The 20,433-nt window shown below is 42.9% G+C and overlaps 1 protein-coding gene across 2 annotated transcripts in view; it reads left to right on the top strand.

The window, feature by feature from the left end:
* The window catches only part of ATP12A (ATPase H+/K+ transporting non-gastric alpha2 subunit), a 46,752-nt gene that overhangs the window by 12,361 nt on the left and 13,958 nt on the right, over positions 1-20,433 (top strand). Inside the window, exons 1-15 of one of the 2 annotated variants that reach the window (XM_040326381.1) lie at positions 847-1,105; positions 2,717-2,872; positions 7,481-7,540; positions 9,063-9,266; positions 9,408-9,521; positions 10,863-10,997; positions 12,562-12,679; positions 13,176-13,444; positions 14,518-14,716; positions 15,528-15,637; positions 16,861-16,995; positions 17,081-17,273; positions 17,802-17,977; positions 18,069-18,205; positions 18,726-18,876. In XM_040326381.1, the coding sequence (XP_040182315.1) occupies positions 1,094-1,105; positions 2,717-2,872; positions 7,481-7,540; positions 9,063-9,266; positions 9,408-9,521; positions 10,863-10,997; positions 12,562-12,679; positions 13,176-13,444; positions 14,518-14,716; positions 15,528-15,637; positions 16,861-16,995; positions 17,081-17,273; positions 17,802-17,977; positions 18,069-18,205; positions 18,726-18,876 (2,169 nt within the window). In that variant the 5' untranslated portion in view covers positions 847-1,093. Of the gene's footprint in view, positions 1-846; positions 1,106-2,716; positions 2,873-7,480; positions 7,541-9,062; positions 9,267-9,407; positions 9,522-10,862; positions 10,998-12,561; positions 12,680-13,175; positions 13,445-14,517; positions 14,717-15,527; positions 15,638-16,860; positions 16,996-17,080; positions 17,274-17,801; positions 17,978-18,068; positions 18,206-18,725; positions 18,877-20,433 lie in introns of those variants that run through there. The other variant, XM_040326380.1, reaches the window with a different exon arrangement.

Below are 20,433 nucleotides of genomic sequence, written 5' to 3'. Positions count from 1 at the left end.
ATGCTTGTATCTCTTGGTAGTGTCAGATAACCTTGTTTGGGGGGGAGTAGTAGTTGGGTGATGATGCTTGTATCTCTTGGTAGTGTCAGATAACCTTGTTTGGGGGGGAGTAGTAGTTGGGTGATGATGCTTGTATCTCTTGGTAGTGTCAGATAACCTTGTTTGGGGGGGAGTAGTAGTTGGGTGATGATGCTTGTATCTCTTGGTAGTGTCAGATAACCTTGTTTGGGGGGGAGTAGTAGTTGGGTGATGATGCTTGTATCTCTTGGTAGTGTCAGATAACCTTGTTTGGGGGGGAGTAGTAGTTGGGTGATGATGCTTGTATCTCTTGGTAGTGTCAGATAACCTTGTTTGGGGGGGAGTAGTAGTTGGGTGATGATGCTTGTATCTCTTGGTAGTGTCAGATAACCTTGTTTGGGGGGGAGTAGTAGTTGGGTGATGATGCTTGTATCTCTTGGTAGTGTCAGATAACCTTGTTTGGGGGGGAGTAGTAGTTGGGTGATGATGCTTGTATCTCTTGGTAGTGTCAGATAACCGTTTGGGGGGGGGAGTAGTAGTTGGGATTTTTAGTTGTTTTCATGGTGAGAATGTCTGGAGAACATGGAATTTTCTGGCAGAGAAGTGTGGAGGTATATGAGCTTTTATTCCTATAGAGCAGTTGTGGTTCCTTGTTCTGACATTACATATGATGGGAGGTGATGACACTGATGTGACTGAGCACAGATTCCACAAAGCTGTTTGTGCAGTATTTTTCCACCTGGCCAGGTGAGGATTGTGGGCGGGGAGGCAGGACGAGTCCCATCTCTGGGGAGGAGCTGCAGGTATCTCGGAGGTAGAAATAGGACCAGCAGACTGATGCTTGGGCACAGCACTTTGAAAGCTTTCCTGTCCTGCGTCAGGATGTCAATGTGTGGGGAAGACTGCAGCTAACATTGGCTCTTGTTGGGACTGCCACAACCTCTAAAGCTCTTGCATCTAGAAGATTCCGTGAGGACGTCCCTTTACTGGTTCAGCATTTTTATTTTTGCTCCTCTGCAGTCTTTGTATTTTTCTTTTTTTTCCAACAGATTTCTGCACCTGTAACTGTAAAGAAATGGGTAGCCAGGTACGTTATAAGCCAACTCACAAGATCAGAGGCACCTGATGTGTGTCTTCTGTTATTGTCAATGCAAGAAATTCAGAAACATCTCCTCTAAAATGTAAAAATAAGGATTGTTAACATGCGCTCATAATTCTGTCATTGGTGACCACCATCCGTTTCCAAACCGTGTAAATAAGCACAGCATGCATCTTCTTATTATTATGGCTGATGTAGCTTGCAGAATATAAGTATATATAAGTATCAGGCACCGCAGCACATCTGTCATTTATTGTTTATTTATTGCTGCTGCTATGATTTCATTTGAAAGGAATGCACGTTTTTATTTTATTGTGTATACATACATAACAAACTTTCATATCAGATGCTTTGCCAGCTTTGATGATGGGTGACCCGGGCACAGAATGTTGCTTTTGTTTTAGCGTGGCACATCTAGTTGGTATTTACATTGGTAGAGTTGATATCCCCATCATCAATGAAGGTTTTGTTTGTAACGTACTCAGGGACACGGCCACACTGCTTGGTATTGCAGAAGATTTCCGTGGGATAACTGGGCATTGTATAGCAAGGCTACATAGATTTTGTTATATATAAATATATAACAAAATCTATGTAGCCTTGCTATACAATGCCCAGTTATCCCACAGAAATCTTCTGCAATACCAAGCAGTGTCCCTGAGTAAAGTAAAAAAATAATAATTTTGTCCCAGCTGTGATACAGTAATACTGAAGAAATGTGCCCATGCAGTACAGTTTGGTGTTTTTTAGTTTATATTCAGAAACAAATTATTGCTATTATATATAATGACACTTTAGTTTTCGTTGCAGATTGTTATTGAAATGTATAGTAATTGCATGTGTAATGCCACGTACACACGATCGGTCAAAGCGATGAGAATGGTCTAAATGGACCGTTTTCATCGGACCAAACCGATCGTGTGTGGGCGCCATCGGTTATTTATCCATAGGTTAAAAAAAAAGCAATCTTGTTTTAAATTTAACCGATGGATACCTAACCGATAGAAAAAAAAACGATCGTTTGTAGGCACGTCCATCGGTTAAAAATCCACGCATGCTCAGAATCAAGTCGACGCATGCTTGGAAGCATTGAACTTAGTTTTTTTCAGCACGTTGTTGTGTTTTACGTCACCGCGTTCTGACACGATCGTTTTTTTAACCGATGGTGTGTAGGCGCGACGGACCATCAGTCAGCTTCATCGGTTAACCGATGAAAACGGTCCTACGGACCGTTTTCATCAGATGGACTGATCGTGTGTACAGGGCTTTAGTCTGGCCACACACCCTACAAAATGTTCAATTTTATTTAGATTTGCCTTCAACTATGTAGTACAAGGACCTGCCTGATTGCATACACATTGAAAGTGTTTAGGTTTGACCTCCTATTATATGGTTTTGGTAAATCTAAAGGAAAGTTGCACATGAAAATTGTATAATGTATGGCCAGCCTAAGGAAGCCAGAATAGCAATCTGGAACTATTGCTAGGTTGTGATCCGAGGACCTGCCTGAAATACAGAGCAGCCGTCCCCACCATGCGACCGGCATGAACTAACATCGCTGTCAGTGCAATCATTTTCTACCTCCTTTTTATTCTGCAGCAAACGCCTGATGTGTACACTGTGGAGATTAATGATACAAAGGATGCAGACCTACCAGAAAAGGTGATTGGAGAAGACAATCACAAGACCTTAAAGAACAAAAAGAAGAAGAAGAAGGGAAAAAAAGTTGATGATCTTAAACAAGAATTGGATCTGGTGAGGAATTCTCTGAGCTTCTTGACTTTGCTACTTTCCATTTTACATTCTCAAAGCCCTTGTACTGTGTTTGTTTTATTTTAATTCTAGTAGAAAACACTTTTCTAAAAAAATTATTAAAATCTGCGGTGGGACCATGCAATCGCTGTTACCAAGCAGGCCGTGTAATGCACGTTAACCTTTCAATTTATTGTTCAGCAGATTATCTATTTATTATTTTGTGCCCTTTAACTGGCCAAAAAATGAACAAACTGTCTAAATGACCAAATTTCAGCCGAGTATAGTGTATGGCCAACACAAGGCTCCATGTACACTAGCAGCCTCTAAACGTGAGTTTAGAAGCTTTTGGCGTTTTTTTGCCAAAGCCCCTAATCTCACCTCCATAAAAGCCCCCGGTCCATGTACACTTAGGGCCAGATTCTCAAAAGAGATACGACGGTGTATCTCAAGATACACCGTCGTATCTCTGTTTTTGGCCCCGGGTATCTATGCATCTGATTCCTAGAATCATTTATGCATAGATACGGCGTAGATCCGACAGGTGTAAGTCACTTACACCGTCGGATCTTAGATGTAATTCTACGCTGGCCGCTAGGTGGCGTTTACGTTGATTTCTCATTTGACTATGCAAATGAGCCTGATACGCCGATTCCCGAACGATTTTGCGCCGCCTCGTCGTCGTTTACGTAGTTTCCGTAAGCGTAAGGTTACCCCTGCTATATGCGCACTGGGCTATTTTTACGGCCGGCGCATGTGCAGTTCGATCGGCGCGGGGGCATGCTTAATTTAAATACAAGCCGCCCCCTTTGAATTACGCGGCCATACGCCAGGCCATTTACACTACGCCGCTGCAAATTACGGAGCAAGTGCTTGGAGAATACGGCACTTGCTCCAGTAAGTTGTGGCGGCGTAGTGTAAATGGCTTACACTACGCCGCCGCGGATTCTATGTGAATCTGCCCCATAGGCTTTTAGGATCTGCTACGATTAGGGGAGGTTCAACCTCCCTCTCCTGAACGCAGAAGAATCACGTTCAGCATAGGAAAGTTTTGACCACCGCTCACAAAACACTCAAAATTGAGTTTTCTCACCACCAACGGTCAAAGTATTTCAAGTGTACATGAAGTCTTAGTATGTGCAGTAGATATCTAAAGGGATTAAAATGGCAACCAGAGTAAATATAGAAAAGAAACAGGGTAAAAAAAAAATACTATAGAAGCCGCTTGCCCCGACACATGCCCATATTAATGTGTGCATGCGTAAATAAATCTTTTATGGTGTGCCACGCTCACCTTTAAAGGTTTATTTCGATATCTAGATTGGTGCAGCTCTGCGTATAAACCAATCGTCTTCCAGGTTTTATTGTCAAAGCTTAATGAACAAGCTGAAGTTATAAGCTGATTGGCTACCATGTACAGCGGCACCAGATTCTGAGTGCTCCAGTTTTAGTAAATCTCTCCCCAAGTTTCGGTTTTTGTATTTTATAACCCTGTGGAGTTCTTCCCTCACCTTCTAGCTGTGTGTGTTCTCTCACTTACATACATAGTCTAAGAAGAGGACTTGGTATAGTCATCTGAAGGGGCGGACTGACCATTGGGACTCCCGGGCACTGCCCGTGGGCCCCATGCCTCTAGGGGGCCCCATCAGGGTTGCCAGGCTCAATAAAACCAGGGACAGTATGTAAAAATCTGTGTCCCTGATATGTCCGAAACCGACAGGCTTTTGATGTTAAAATTCTGAGATTTTAGCTGCCCCGCCTCTGCACTGCCTCCTGGCGTGGTGGCCATCTGTAAGCCCGGGGGCCCCATAATCTTCTATTGCCCGGGGGCCCCATGAGTTGTCAGTCCACCCCTGGTCATCTAGTACAGGCGAACTACAACTCCCAGCATCCCTAATAAGTACCACCCCTTATTAGGAGAACATGCCATCAACCAATTCTATTTCTGATGTGATTATATATTCTTATATAATCCTTGGCACAATAGACCGGATATAGAATAGTACCCGTGCTTCCCACTGGGATTAAAGATTTGCATTGTGGAAGTAAACATGCGAGTTTACATATAGAATAACTTTATCTCTCATCTGCATATCAGTTACATATCAAGGCACAAGGAGGGGTAAAGCCTTCTACGTGTTGTAAGTATATGTCAGTCATATGAAGATTTCCCTTTTATAATTCCCAATGCTATGATTGACATCTAATAATAGCAGATCCTTTCCCCGTGATCTTATCCCAACCAGCGTCTCCAGCTTTGCGTTGTGGGAAAAGTTTGTGTTGCAGCCTTTTTTTTCTATATACTGTACACCTCGGCACAGTACATTCAGCTGAGATTTTCAGTAATGACGAGGTATGCCTGAGTGGCTCTCAATCAAGCCCAGCCTGTTTACATTATTGGGTGTTAAGTGGCCCCATGATGAAAAGACTCCATTGTCTCTCCGATAAAGTGGCTGCTATAGTGTTTTCTTTACATTGGATATTAAAGAAAAGTTTCCCTTTTTCATGCATTGCCCGGATACCTATCAGAGGATTTTATTTCTTACCATTTCGCTACGCAGTATAGTGAATCTGTCACATACGTCACACAAGATTCCAGTACTGAAGATCTGATTCAGAATACTGAATTTCAAAGGGAAATTATGACGGAAACCATGTTGAATTCACATCTTTTTTCCTTTCAATATGTTTTAATAATGTAGAAAAAGTTATATAGACATCAAAGATCCAGCTTTGAAGGTCTGAAACAAAGTTCATCAATACATTAACAACAGAAGCTCGGGGTATTCCACCCCTCCATTCCCCCGGGTGCAGAGGCAGCTCTAGACTTTGTGAGGCCTTAGGCAAAACTTAGACATGTGGCCCCACTCACGCCCATAATGGGAAAAATAATTCAAGCAAGAAAAATGGCTGCAGAAAATGCACGGATCTAGCACACAGGTGATCAGCACCACTTTCAGGGCACCCTCCTCACCCATCAGACATATTCAGCCAATGCAAGAGGGGGAGGTAAGAGAGGGCTAATAGAGATATCTGATGACGCCGACATTGGTATACTTCACAGGCAAATTAGGTGAGTGTGAGGCCTTAGGCGACCGCCTCATTTGTCCAATTAGAGAGCTGCCTCTGCCCGGGGGTTCTCATGTCCCAAAAAAGCAACAGACAATTCCCCAAGGAGATTCAATGCCCACGTTGCTAGGTCATATAACCATCAATATAGTGTTTTTTTGTTTGTTTTTTTAAAGGGAGGGGGAAAGGTAAAAGGACAGGAAATGAGAAAGCTGGAAGGGGGAGAGAGATCCAATCAAAAGCTAGATTACCCAAAGTACAACAAAAATTATAGTTTAATGTGCATACAAGTAGTCTCCAGACCTTTTTCAAGTTGCTTTTGAGAGTCCCGTATAATGCTGGCAAACTTCTTTTGGGTCATAATCCACGAGACCACCTGCCATCCATCAGAGGCAGGGACAGAAGTCTTCTTCCTCCAGCATCTGGTGATGATTAGTTTGGCCGCTAAGAGGAAGAAAAATATCAACAGTGTAACTTGGGGAACTTTCAATAGGGGTTCATTCAATAGGGGCTACACTAGGAGATTGTTAAATAAGAGACTCCAGTCACCCGCTTAGGCGGACAAAGAATTCACATCTTTTATGTTTCCAATGCTTTGCCAACTGATCAGCAGAGTGGTGTTGGGAGCTCCAGAAAGGAATTTTGTATTGCGTAGGAGGCATGGGTGTGTGCAACCTATTGCATTAGGGTGTGCACTCCAAAGCTAAAACACATGGTACTGATCACTTAGGCCCCTTTCACATGGGGCGGATCAGTAATGATCCGCCCCGTGAACCTCCGCTTGCTCAGCGGGAATCGCTCCGTTGATCCCCGCTGAGCTGGCGGATGACAGGGCGGTCCCCGCACACTGTGCTGGGACCGCCCTGTCTTTTCTCCGCTCTCCCCTATGGGGGGTATCGGATAAACACGGACCGTCTATCCGTGTTCATCCGATCTGCCAGACAGATGGAAAAGTAGGTTTTTCCTCCGTCACACTTTGACGGATCGGAGAGGGTCGGATGTCAGTGGGCATGTCACCGCTGACATCCGCGGCTCCATAGAGGAGCACAGAGCGCCCGTTCAGGTCCGCCTAAAAAACTGGCAGGCGGACCTGAATGGGCCGCCCGTGTGAAAGAGCCCTTACTGTGTTCATTCATGAAGGGAAGGGGCCCCAGGGCAGTAGGGGCAATCTTCACTGCACAAGGTGATTAGGGTGTGCCCAGGCACACCTGGCACACCCTGTGCGCACGTCTATGGTAGTAGGAAGTTGTTTAGTCATTATAGACATGATATTTTCTCTCGTTGGTGAACTATCGCATGCTTACATTCTTTTCTGCTGGTAACCGATTTCCAGTAACATTGCCCTTGACCAAAATTCATTTGTACACCATTGTTGAGATGAAGTGCTGGGTACACTTCCCATCCTAGTTTTAACCCAAGATTAGAATATGCTGATACTCTACAAAATATCAAATAACATTATTTCAGGTTTTTCTGTGAAAATGGATGGCTGTTATTGTAACTTTAGTTTAGTATTCATTTTATTGCGTTATTGTTTTTCAGGATGATCATAAACTTTCTATTGAAGATCTGGAAACAAAATATGAAACAAGTCTTCTCAAAGTGAGTAACAGAATAACTTTTATAATCCAGCTTGCCATAAAAAGTTAACAAGTTGGCCAGATACCAGCGTGTGCCAAGTTCCTCCACATTGTGCCCTGTGGAGACATGCGCCTGCTACGTGCCACACCAATGCTCTACCCCCGCCCCCCTCCCAGATAAAATCAAGAGCATGAAATCGCCATTACCTGGAATGTTCTCTCCATACCGGTTATGGTAATGGTTAATCAGGACTTGGCACTGTGCTGGGAATTCTGCAGTCGGGTCACTTCTATCAGACACAGGATTATGTAGAGAGGGATGGAGTAATCCGGGCTCTACAGATGGTTATCACCAAGTACACACTGTTCAGAGTGGGAGGTGCAGACACTTAGCTGGTCACCATTAAAAGAACTGGTTATGTAGAGTTCTCGGCCGCCCTTGCCTGCTCTCACCTCTATCTTAATAGATCAGGGTTAGCGCCTAGTTGTTCTTTGACATAATATGCACAGGGAAAGCCAATTAACCATTTCTCAATTAAGGTAGTGTAATCAAATTACTTTTCCTACAGCTAAAGGCTGTATTGAGACTTGTGGTGGAAATGCCTTTTCTGTCCATGGGACAATATATTTGTATTTGTATATTTGTAGCCCAAACAATAGCAGATGGGGCAGGTGACTGGGGCTTGCAGAACTCCTATCTCACAGTATAGCCAAGTGCAGGGCAGCCATCAGGAATTATGGGGCCCCTTACACAGCTTCAGGCATGGCCCCCTTGGAGCAGAGAACCGGGGGGGGGGGGGGGTTCTGCCACCTGTAATTGAGAAGAAATAAAGAAAAATATAAAAAAAAGGGGGGGGGGTTGCCATCCAGGGCCCTGGAGACCTCTGGGCCCTTAAAAAAATATATATATATATAAACAAAATATATATATATATATATATATATATATATATATATATATAAAATTATTTTTTATAAAAAAAAGGGGGGTTGCCATCCTGGGGACCTCTGGGCCCTTTAATAATAAATAATATTATATATATATATATATATATATATATATATATATATATCTTTTTTAAATATATATTTTTTATATATATATATATATATATATATATATATATATATATATATATATATATATATATATATATATATATATATATATATATATATATATATACAAATAAAAGATTTTTTTTTATAAAAAAATATGAAAGTTTTTTTGTTTTTTTTTAAGGTGGTTGCCCTCCGGACCCCTTACAGGTGTACTGCCTGTACCCCCCTGATGGCGGCCCTGGCCAAGTGTGTGAATTAGTTTACAAAATACCATCTAGGTGCAAAAATGATACGTTTTTACTTTGAATGTTTGTCTACAGTTGACCTTTAAGAAGTATACATTTTGTCAGTTTATGCTTTTCTCTACTGCCCCTGTGTTCTTTTACATGAACCCAGATAAATAATGGAGCTCCTAGAAGGGCTATTGTTAAATGATACATGGTGGAAATGACTGTTGCTCAATCCTGTGTTTATCCTCATAGGGTCTCGCTAATGCAAAAGCTGCAGAGGTTCTGGCTCGCGATGGTCCCAACGCACTCACTCCTCCCAAGGGAACTCCCGAAATCGTCAAGTTTATGAGACAGATGGTCGGAGGTTTCTCTCTTCTACTATGGGCGGGGGCAATTCTCTGCTGGATCGCTTATGCCGTTCAGGTCGCTCAAGATCCTACGGCACTCAAAGACAATGTAAGAATCATGCTGTATAGCAGTTGTGAGGAGAGTTGCCAGTTTACATATAAATAACTGTTCATTTTATTTCTGCTGGGCCTATAGAATTTTAGAGATTTGACATTTGCAATGTATGACCAATGTTCTCTTTTGTCACAGCTGTACCTGGGCATTGTGTTGGCCGTGGTCGTTATCCTCACCGGCTGTTTTGCTTACTACCAAGAATCTAAAAGTACCAACATCATGGCCAGTTTCAATAAGATGATCCCACAGGTGAGTGAAATGGCAGCCGCCTTAGAATCACAAGCTATTTTTTATTTGGGCGGTAAAGTTTGCTCATGTTGCTCTGCAGTACTATAGAGCAGGTGTAGGCAACCTGGGGCCCTCCAGCTGTTGTGGAACTACATCTCCCACAAGGCATTGCAAGGCTGGCAGTTACAGTTACTCCCAGAGGCATGATGGGACCTGAAGTTCTTCAACAGTTGGAGGGCCCCAGGTTGCCTACCCCTGCTATATAGCGCATGCACAATATGGCTGCTGTCATGATGTCTGAATTTCGTAGTTGTAAGGATCATGTGTACTCTTATAAATTTAATTAAAAAAATAAAAGCATTGCTGTACTGTGTGAAGTATACACCTGGGTAAAAAAAAAAAAGTTGAATTGCCTAATAGACCTGCAACAAAATATAACCTTCCCCTGGTGCTGTACGTAGTCCACTGAGACAGGATGCATAGCTCCCTATTGTCCCTCCTCTGTCCCTCTCCCCCCCTCATTTGGTCTGATCCATATAGTTGTAAATACAATGCACTTTTTATCTTTCAAAAAGTGTTTCCCAGTGCTAAACCTTTCATCTGATTTCTAAATTGCTGCATTTGTACATTTTAAAAGCCAATATAAAGGAATAATGATGGTAAAAAAAAGCACTTGTGGATTTAATTAATCTTTTTTTGGTTAATTCTCCTTTAAGGGGGAGTGGCAGGGGGCGTGTCCTATGCCTACATACATTTGTTAGTAGGTGTCCCTCATTCATATGTCAAAATGTTGGGAGGTATGAGGGCGCACCAGCTTGAATGATCACTTCAGCAACCATCAGGGGTGGACTGACAACATATGGGGCCCCCGGGCAATAGATTATGGGGCCCCCGGGCTTACATATGGCCACCAAGCCAGGAGGCAGTGCAGAGGCTGGGCAGCTAAAATCTCGGGATTTTCACATCAAAAGCATGTCGGTTTCGGACATATCAGGGACAGATGTAAAAAAGACATAGATTTTTACATACTGTCCCTGGTTTTACTGAGCCTGACAACCCTGATGGGGCCCCCTCGTAGCATGGGGCCCTCGGGCAGTGCCCGAGTGACTCAATGGTCAGTCCGCCCCTGGCAACCATCATTCAGTGTAACTTTGTAAACCTGATAAAACGTTCCACTTGCTGCGGCCTTCTTAGGGCACTTTGCATGAGTTTGTCTATGTCCTATTACTACCTATGGAACACAAACATTGTATTCATCTTTAGTCTCTGTTAATCTTTTTATCGTGTAGAATTGTGTTTATCATTAGGCCTCTAATTTTTCTGTCCTCGATAAGGTGTTTTTGTGAATTCTTATATTTGCAGCAAGCTTTAGTCACCCGAGAAGGAGAAAAAATTGAGGTCGCAGCCACCGATCTTGTAGTGGGAGATATAGTGGAGATCAAAGGAGGAGATCGAATACCAGCGGACCTTAGGATTACCTTTGCCCAGGGCTGCAAGGTAATTTTCTACCAGTGAGAGATGCAAATGCACTTGTGACTATGTGTATTACATTATTTACATATTCTTAACAAAATGAGCTTTAAAAAAAAAAAGAACCACTCCTGACCTCACTAACTGTATGTACTGTGCAGTAATTTATCATCAAATATCACAACAGAGACTCTAAAGTCAGGTACACATGGGCCAAATATCGGCCATAATCAGCCTGTACATTAGAAACCAGCAGACATGCAGCCTGTGTGTACAGCACCCTGTCTTTGGGGGGGGGGGAGCGGGGTGGCAAGCAACCCCCCAGGTCCACACTCACCCCTCCACTGTCTCAGCGCTGCAGCTTCCTCGGCTTCGCCTTCCGGTGATCTGACGATATGGTTTTGGCTATCGAGATGGTTCCTGTAAGGACTGCGCAGGTGCAATCCTTGCCGACGGAAATCTCCGAACCTCGGCCGGCATCCAGGGCGACGTGGAATTTGAGGAAAGTGGCCAGTCGGCCTCATGTTCTCGCTTCGCTCGGACGGCTCGCTCCGCTCGCTCGGCTTCCTGGCTTTTTTTTTAACATCCTCCAATCCACGGGGATGTTAAGGAATGAGCCTGGATGACGGCCGAGGTTCGGAGATTTCCATCGGCAAGGATTGCGCCTGCGCAGTCCTTACAGGAACCATATCGATAGGGGAACCTTAACGACAAGTCACCGGCCTGGTTGTCCGGGAGGAAAAGCTGGAAGACCGTAGCAAATATTGATTCGCTAGTGTCACAAGTGGGTGGGTGGCCCAACCTTTTTCACACAAGTAGAGCCTTAGGCTCTAATCATGTGGCCTGAAAAAAAAAAACTCACAGAAGCCCAACGCCTCGCATGCAAATTAGGGGGGCGGTGCCCCTTATGGAGTGGCCGCTCCTGGTTGAATGGGCATGCTGAAAAAAAAACACCCGACTGGCATCCAATGAGTGCTTGACAACCAATGGCTGCGAGCGCTGACCTGTGTGTCCTGGTGGAGGGGTGGTTCCCCTGTCAGAACACAATAGCAGCACAGTGGGGGATATCGCTGTACTAACATGCTCGTATTAGTACATAGATCTTTCAGATTTTATTTTCCGTTCAGCATGCTGGGTTGAACAAAAAAAAAATGTATTGTGTGTACAAAGCTTTATTTAAAAGGATGCCGAGACATGTACAGCATGAATGAGGCAGTGGCTTTAGCCACATAAACAAATGTCCCATCCATGCTGTAGGGGTCTTAGCACTTTTGTGAAGAGGCCTTAAAATTGGGTCTCAGTTCATTTTTGATGGACTAGGAACTCCTGCCGGATGTTTACCTTGGAAGGCTGACAATATCTGCCCACCATTGAGTTGTGATTTTTAGTGTCTCTACTATGAACTTAAAAGAAAATGTCATTGTCACGTCTATAGCTTCAGAAGTGAATGAGAGCTTCAAAAGGGATTCAATGCTTGTTTAGAATATATGTACATTCACTTTAACAGCAGAAGTGTTCTAGCTGACCTAATTTGCCAATGTAAAATTAAACCGGATGGGTCAGTAAATTTCTCCTTCATCTTTGGTCTCAGGTGGACAATTCCTCTTTGACAGGAGAGTCAGAAGCCCAGGGTCGATCTGCTGAATACACACATGAAAATCCTTTAGAGACTAAGAACATCGCCTTCTACTCCACCACCTGCCTGGAAGGTAATGACTAACTCTGAGGCTGTAAAACAGTGTTTAAAGACCTGACATCAGAGCCATCAGCCTGGAGAAAGTGATTGAGGAATGATTATAATCTCAAGCATCTTGCTGACATTTCACCTATATTCTGAAGATCCCTACTGTACCTAAAAAGAATGTGTACCCAAACAAGGGTGTTTTAGGTGGATTGGACACCAACCAAATCTAGACCTTCCCTGAATCTTTGAATTGGACACTAGTCTTATATATGTAGACCCTCCTTGGCCGGTTTCTGGTGGATTGGGCACCAATCTTGCATATGTAGACCCTTCCTGGCATCTCTAGGCCAAATGCTTCTGAAGATGGAGAAAACAGTTGGGATTGAGCCTGATGGTCGTTTCCCCATAAACCAGTGCTCATTACCCCTCTTTGTGTTGAGTGGCTGGGTTTGTGTGTATAGATGGCCACCATGTAGTGTTTGTAGACACCATCACAAAGTATGTTTTTTTTTTTTTCTCAGGTACAGCAAAAGGGATGGTAATAAATACTGGAGATCGTACAATTATTGGCCGGATTGCTTCATTGGCATCAGGAGTGGGAAATGAGAAAACCCCCATTGCTGTGGAGATTGAACACTTTGTTCACATTGTGGCAGGATTTGCCGTGTCTATTGGTGTTATATTCTTTATCATTGCAATGTCTATGGGATACTCTATTCTGAACTCCATCATCTTTCTTACTGGGATCATTGTTGCCAATGTGCCTGAAGGTCTCCTGGCCACTGTGACCGTAAGTAGCCGTACTTTTGTCTAGGAGTGATTTGTGTGTGTGTGTATATACTGTATATATAATGTGTGTGTAAGAAGGCTGGCCAGAGGCTAGCCTGTATTTGTAGGAGGAGTCTGAGGGGTATTTATCCCTCCTCCTCTGGCTGATCCTGCGTCGGCTCGTATTCTGGGTTCCCACCCAAACATTTCCCCCAATTTTCACATATACTTGTTACATGTCGTACATTTCTTCATATTCATACATTCAGGGTATGCCCACTTTTAGGCATACTGACCAGCTAGGCCAAGGCACACCTCAGGCCTTGGTAGTTAGGTTATCGCATTTCCAAGTGAAGACTCTGACTACAAAAAAAAAATATATATATATATATATATATATATATATATATTTATAAAAGGCTAGAATTTAGATCAGTGGGCTGAGCAAAGCTGGGCACAGTGATGCCCCTTGCAAGTCATAGTTTTCTCTAGATCAGGTGTCTCCATACTTTTCAGGTACAGGAGCCACATCGTGTATTTTCAAATATTCGCAACTGAAAAAATATCAGTTTTATTAAAGTATGAAAACAATTTAAATAAATAAATACGCTTTACCTGGAGCTTTTTGATTTTGTAATCCCTGCATATGACTCAATAAAAACTCATGAGAGTCCCCCTTACATCTGCACCCCTCTTACATCTGAGCCCCCCATCAGAATTCCTCTCTTACCTTACACTACAGTGTAGTTGTAGCAGCAGGGTGAGAGCCAGAAAGAGATGTAGCTTGCATGGAAATTTCTGTCCTCCTGTGAGTGCAGAGGCAAGCATGTGATTGGTTGCTAGGGTGCGAATGGTACTAGCAACCACCGACAGAGATGACAGCACTAGGAACAGGGAAGGCCTTTGTGGACCCACATTGGGTGACTCCAGCTGTGGGCCAGATAAAATCTTGTAGTGGGAAAGATTTGGTAACCCCTGGTCTACATAATGTCTTCACTCTAAAGTTGTGTGAATTTTCTAAATGATGACTTACATATTGGATTTCAGAGCTCCATTCTGTGCAGAGATTTAGGAAGCACTCTCTTTGTCTCTCAGGTAACGCTCTCTCTGACTGCAAAGCGCATGGCCAAGAAGAATTGTCTGGTGAAGAATCTGGAAGCTGTGGAGACTCTGGGCTCCACTTCCATCATCTGCTCAGATAAAACTGGAACCCTGACCCAGAACAGAATGACTGTAGCTCACCTCTGGTTTGATAACCACATCCATTCAGCTGACACGAGTGAAACCCAATCACGTATGTGTGAATATTCTATTTCCAATAACACATTTTCCTTTTATTATATTTGCTTCTATTTTGTAGCCTGTTTAAAGGCTCATTCGTACACACGATCCAACTTTATGGCCATAATTGTCTGACGGATGTGTTGGGTCATATAATCCGACCGTGTGTGTGCTCCATCAGACAATTATTGGCTGAATTAACGACAACAAACGTTGGCTCTTCATGCTCGCCAATTGGGCAATAAATATGTGACGTTGGTTTATCCAATCGTGTGTACACAATTTGGTCCAACTAAACGCATGCTCAGAACCAATATTAAACATCAGCCAACCATAACTAGTTGCCCAAAGGGTGGCGGTAAAGAGCTGAAAAACCACGTGGTTTGGTGAATGTTGGCTGAAAATGTTGTGCCGTGTGTATGCAGAACAAGTTCACGGCCAATGCCCTTCAGACCAAAATCCACTGAAAAGTTGGTTGGAAGTCCAATTGTGTGTACAAGGCTTTAGAAGAAAAAAAAAAACACATATACACCTATAGCAGTGATGGAGAACCTTGGCACCCCAGATGTTTTGGAACTACATTTCCCATGATGCTCAACTACACCGCATGAGTGCATGAGCATCATGGGACATGTAGTTCCAAAACATCTGGGGTGCCAAGGTTCTCCATCACTGACCTATAGGAACAATGTGGCACAACACTAAATGATCCCCACAACTAGTGAATCCAAATAATTCCCACTTTTATATATCATTATATTAATATGACTTTGCCTATAAAAACTTGTTTTATTCAAATAATATGTTTTTTTTTGTATGTATAGATCATTCATTTGAACAGACATCCGAAACCTGGAAAGCACTGTGTACGATCGTCAGTCTATGTAACCGGGCTGAGTTCAGGGGTGGACAAGAAGATGTGCCCGTTATGAAGGTATATATAGAACTCACAGTTGTGTTTAATCCTATAGAAGGCAATTAGAAATGATGGAACTTGCCTGGACGGTTTTCAGTACTGCCTGGAGTCACATTTAAAGAGGAACTGCAGTCTCCCCACATAGTTTTGTAATAAAAACATATTTTCCATTCTGAAGCTTCCCTCCAACCTGCATATTATTTTATATATACTGTGATTCTGTACTTGCCAAATATGCTGCAGAAATCTCCGTCCACTGAGTCTGGCTGCAGCCATTTTAACTGTGGGCAGCTGAAGCTGCTGCCTGTTCACGTCCTGGATTTACAGACACACACCTCCAGCTCTCATTGGCCCTCTTATGACTCATCCTCCCTTCCTGGCAAACTCTCACAAGAGTGAGAGAGAGAGCTGTGCATGATAAGCCTAGGCTAATGACCAGACAAGAAACAGGAAGTGGGCTGTATAAGGAAACAGGAAGTGGGCTGTATAAGGGATTTACTGGCAGAATATTTTTTACTATCCAACGTTACAACAACAAGGGCAGAAGATTTAATAGATGCCAAGTTGAAACAATGACTGAAGGTCTGCTTTAGGCTGGGTTCACACTATACTACACAACAGCAGTACGACTTTCATCCTACTTTGCTCTGCGACATTGGTCCTTCATTGATCCTACATCCATCCAACTTTCATGAACAGGATACTACTTTGATCCGACTTTGTGATAGTCTGACTTGTTCTTTGACCAATCAAAACAATCCCAGAGTGAGATAAATTCCTTTTACTGCTGCTGTAATCACAATGTCGGATGTCAAAAGTCGGATGGTAAGGACAAGGCTCCTACTTTGGTCCGACTTCAATGATATTCAATGGGCTGAAGTAGGATCAAAGTAGTACAGGGAGCAGTTTCAAAGTCGGACCGACTTGTGTCGGACCAGTTAAGACGGCTCTCATAGGGAAACATTGATTTTCACACGTCATGCGACATGAGCTCCCAATGTCGGAGCGTTTGCCGGACAAGTGTGAACCCGGCCTCAAAGTACATTTTGCACCTGCCATTGTAGCCATAATTCACTATTTTTGTGAGTTGGGGGTGGTAGCTGCACGATATCCCTCTGCTGTCATAGGGTGGAATATGTGGATGCCGGAGTAAAGCCCTCATTGAGAAGCTAGTCTAGAAGCTTTGGTGTAAGCTCCACATAGTAAACTTCAAAATAAATAATCTGATCCCTTTTCTGCAGAAAATTGTGGTGGGAGATGCTTCAGAAACAGCCCTGCTGAAATTCTCTGAGATCATAACAGGGAATGTGATGAAGATTCGAAATGATAACAGGAAGGTGACCGAGATTCCTTTCAATTCCACCAACAAGTTTCAGGTACGAGGAGTTGGAAGTAATCCTGCTGTCTCCACACATAGGCCTATGATCACATGAACTAAAAGACACGTGATTGTGTTTCCAGCTTTCTGTACACGAGACGGACGATCCCAATGATAAGAGGTTGCTGCTGGTCATGAAAGGTGCTCCAGAAAGAATCTTAGATCGATGTTCCACAATTATGATGGGTGGTAAGGAGGTCCCATTGGATGAAACCATGAAAGATTCCTTCCAGACAGCTTACATGGAGCTCGGAGGCCTTGGAGAGAGAGTCCTGGGTGAGAACAATTTGCAGCTTCTACTAGAAATGACTGAAATGAGTATAGATTTATGTTGCTGTATACAGGAAATAATGGTCTTATTAAAAAACAACAAAGCAATACTGTATTAATGATCTGCTCAGGCTTGATCAGAAAATTGTATGAAAAATGCCGCTTTCAAAGCAATCCTATAATAATCTGATCTTTAGTACACAGCTTTCGAGAGCCGCTCACCACCATTAATGCAAAATTATCCGTATTCGTACAGTTGTCGTCCAAAAATACAATACATTACTTCAGATTTTTTTATTCTGTCGTATGAGAATTTTCGTAACTTTAGTATCCTCTATTTGAGACTAGCATGCAAAAAAAAAAGGGCGACCATTTTAATTTCCTAATCAGATCAGTAAAAGATGAAAACTAATTGGATCCTGGGTTTACTGTGATTTGTAGGTCCCTTGTTTATCTGATTTGTATAGCTCTTCTTTTTCTTGTACATAGTCATTCTGCTGAAGCTCATCTCTACGCTGTTTTTTATGCCTTCAGGTTTCTGCCATTTTTATCTCCCAGAAGATAAATATACCCCATCCTATGAATTTGACACCGAGTCCATGAACTTTCAGACCACGGATCTCTGCTTTGTTGGACTTCTCTCTATGATTGATCCACCTCGTTCCACAGTGCCGGATGCCGTTTCCAAGTGCCGGAGTGCTGGGATCAAGGTCTGCACTGTCTTAGTTTTCTGTAAAGTAAATTGTGCCTTGATGAAGAACTTTTGGATGACTCATTGCACTTCTTTTTCATTCAATTTAGGTTATAATGGTAACAGGTGACCACCCGATCACAGCAAAAGCTATAGCTAAAAGTGTTGGTATCATCTCAGCTGGAAATGAAACTGTGGATGATATTGCCACTCGACTTAACATTGCTATTGACGAGGTTAACCCACGGTAAGAGGACAATCTGCTGTTACAGCTGTCTGTCTGTGAAGATCTTTTGCCTCGTTTCCACTGAGTGGATTGGTACGGTACGCTATTTTGGGTGTTTCCATTATGAAAGTGTGCCATAAAACTGAATCGTACCGGACCATTCTGGGTCCTGCTTCAGATGTGGGGCCATAGAAAATGGAACGATTCCATTAGGGCGGAGATGCAATACATTCCACTGATTGGTGGATGCGCTAGGCATTTTTTCTAAATCCTGTATGGTCCCTGACGGTCCGATTTGCAGTGGAAATGCTCACGAGAATAGACCGGTCCATTCTAACCGTTCCAAATGGTTACTGACCCGAACCGTTCCGTTCAGTGGAAACGAGGCATTATATTGTGTCTACAAAATCCTGCTAATAATATATAGTGTCTGTTGCTGTAGAAGGAGACCCTGTGTATACAATATCTTGGCATAGATATACATTTTGGTAATATATTTGCCGAAAACAATGGTTAGAATTTCTCATTTACCTTTTTGCAGTGATGCAAAAGCAGCCGTGGTGAATGGCGCAGATCTGAAAGACATGGATGACGAAGACCTGGATGAAATCCTGATTCATCACTCGGAGATCGTGTTTGCTCGGACATCGCCTCAGCAGAAGCTCATTATAGTGGAAGGATGTCAGAGGCAGGTCAGTGTGGCTCATTTCTCAGGTGTCGCACAGAAGCACCACTTCCACGCTTCCCATGTAATCAGATGTCTGGCTGGGGAAACTTTTTGGAATAGAAATCTTTGCCCTGACTGCCCCCTAAATATTTTTTAGGGATGGCTAAACATGGGTAACAATTCACTGTTTACTAAAATATAAAAACTGCCCTTAGTACCCATAAACCTAAGCAATCAAACAGTAGCACTCGCCAATACTGGAATACAAAATAAGTCTACAAGTAGTAATAGCATCGTTCTGTGCTCCACCACCTTTCCACACATTTATTGCTCACCTGAGGATAAGACCTCAAAGCATAGGAGGATTAATACCACTTAAGCACATAAGACCATAACACTGCCAACTTGGATGGATCTTCTCCTGCACAGGGACTCCAATCACATTAAACCAAGTGATATCCACCAAAAAGGAGGTGAACTCCATACAGTAGTATAATGTAACACTGTTTGTATTCACAGAACATCAGTAAGGGGCAAGTATACAAAAGCCAGACTGTCCTGAGAAGCGGGCATGATGATGTCACTGCTAAACTCCGCCCAATGGCGTTTCATCGCCACAGACATCATTAAGGGACAAAGGACTACCTGTCTCATAAAACCCCCAAAATATATATGCTGAAAGCAGACACCCTAGAGAATAAAATTATGGCATTTCCAATTTTTTATGTTACACAATATTAGTGCAGCAGTTTTAGGAAAAGCAAAATGTCAGTAAATAATGCACTAAAGTTAATTTTATGGACAACAAATGCAGTAAATTGCCCAATTTTTGGTAGAATATAAAAGACTGGATTGCAAGTAGATAAACCTTAAAATTGTGTGTGTCTGTGAAATGACGACAGATTTCAGTACCCTATATTTTCCATAGGCAATGCCTTTAAAAGCCCCCTACATGTTTTACACATCACTGTCGGGCACCTGCCACACTGGTCTCAGGTGCGCAGAGCCTGGGAAATCATGGTAGGGGGATGACTGTTACTGGGGGTGTTTGGAAGCAATTGGGTGGCTGCTTAGCCGTTGGATTGCGTCTGTCTGACAGCCTGCAGATAGACACACACTCCCAGTGACATCCCGACGGTCAAACTGCTGGTATCGTACAGACCTAGCAGTAAAAGGTTGCAAAGCTTCCCAAAAATATCTAATATGGTGATGAAAAAACCTGAACCACCTCTCAAGGAAGGAGAGGAATGTTGGTGCTTCCCATACTTTGATGTGTACCATCCTCACAAGCAAGGTCAGAGCAGAGTGATCTTTGACTCAAGAGCTCATTATGAAAGTGTTTCCCTCATCGGGTCTAATCTGAACAACAACCCTTCCTCTGCTTCAATCAAGAACCAGTTGCTGTTATGGTCAGCATTGAGCAAACGTTCCACTGGTTTATTGTTTGAGAAGATAGCATCTGGACTTGAGGAAGTTTTTGTTATCGCAACAATGATGTCAGCAATTAAATCATAGACTACAGAATGAAAGTACATGTTTTTGATAGCAGACCTTCTCTTGCTGTAGCAATTTGTGGACTGCT

This window comes from Rana temporaria, chromosome 10 (genome assembly GCF_905171775.1).
Source record: "Rana temporaria chromosome 10, aRanTem1.1, whole genome shotgun sequence".
Classification (NCBI taxonomy): Eukaryota; Metazoa; Chordata; class Amphibia; order Anura; family Ranidae; genus Rana; species Rana temporaria.
This window is presented reverse-complemented; position numbering and strand designations above follow the sequence as displayed.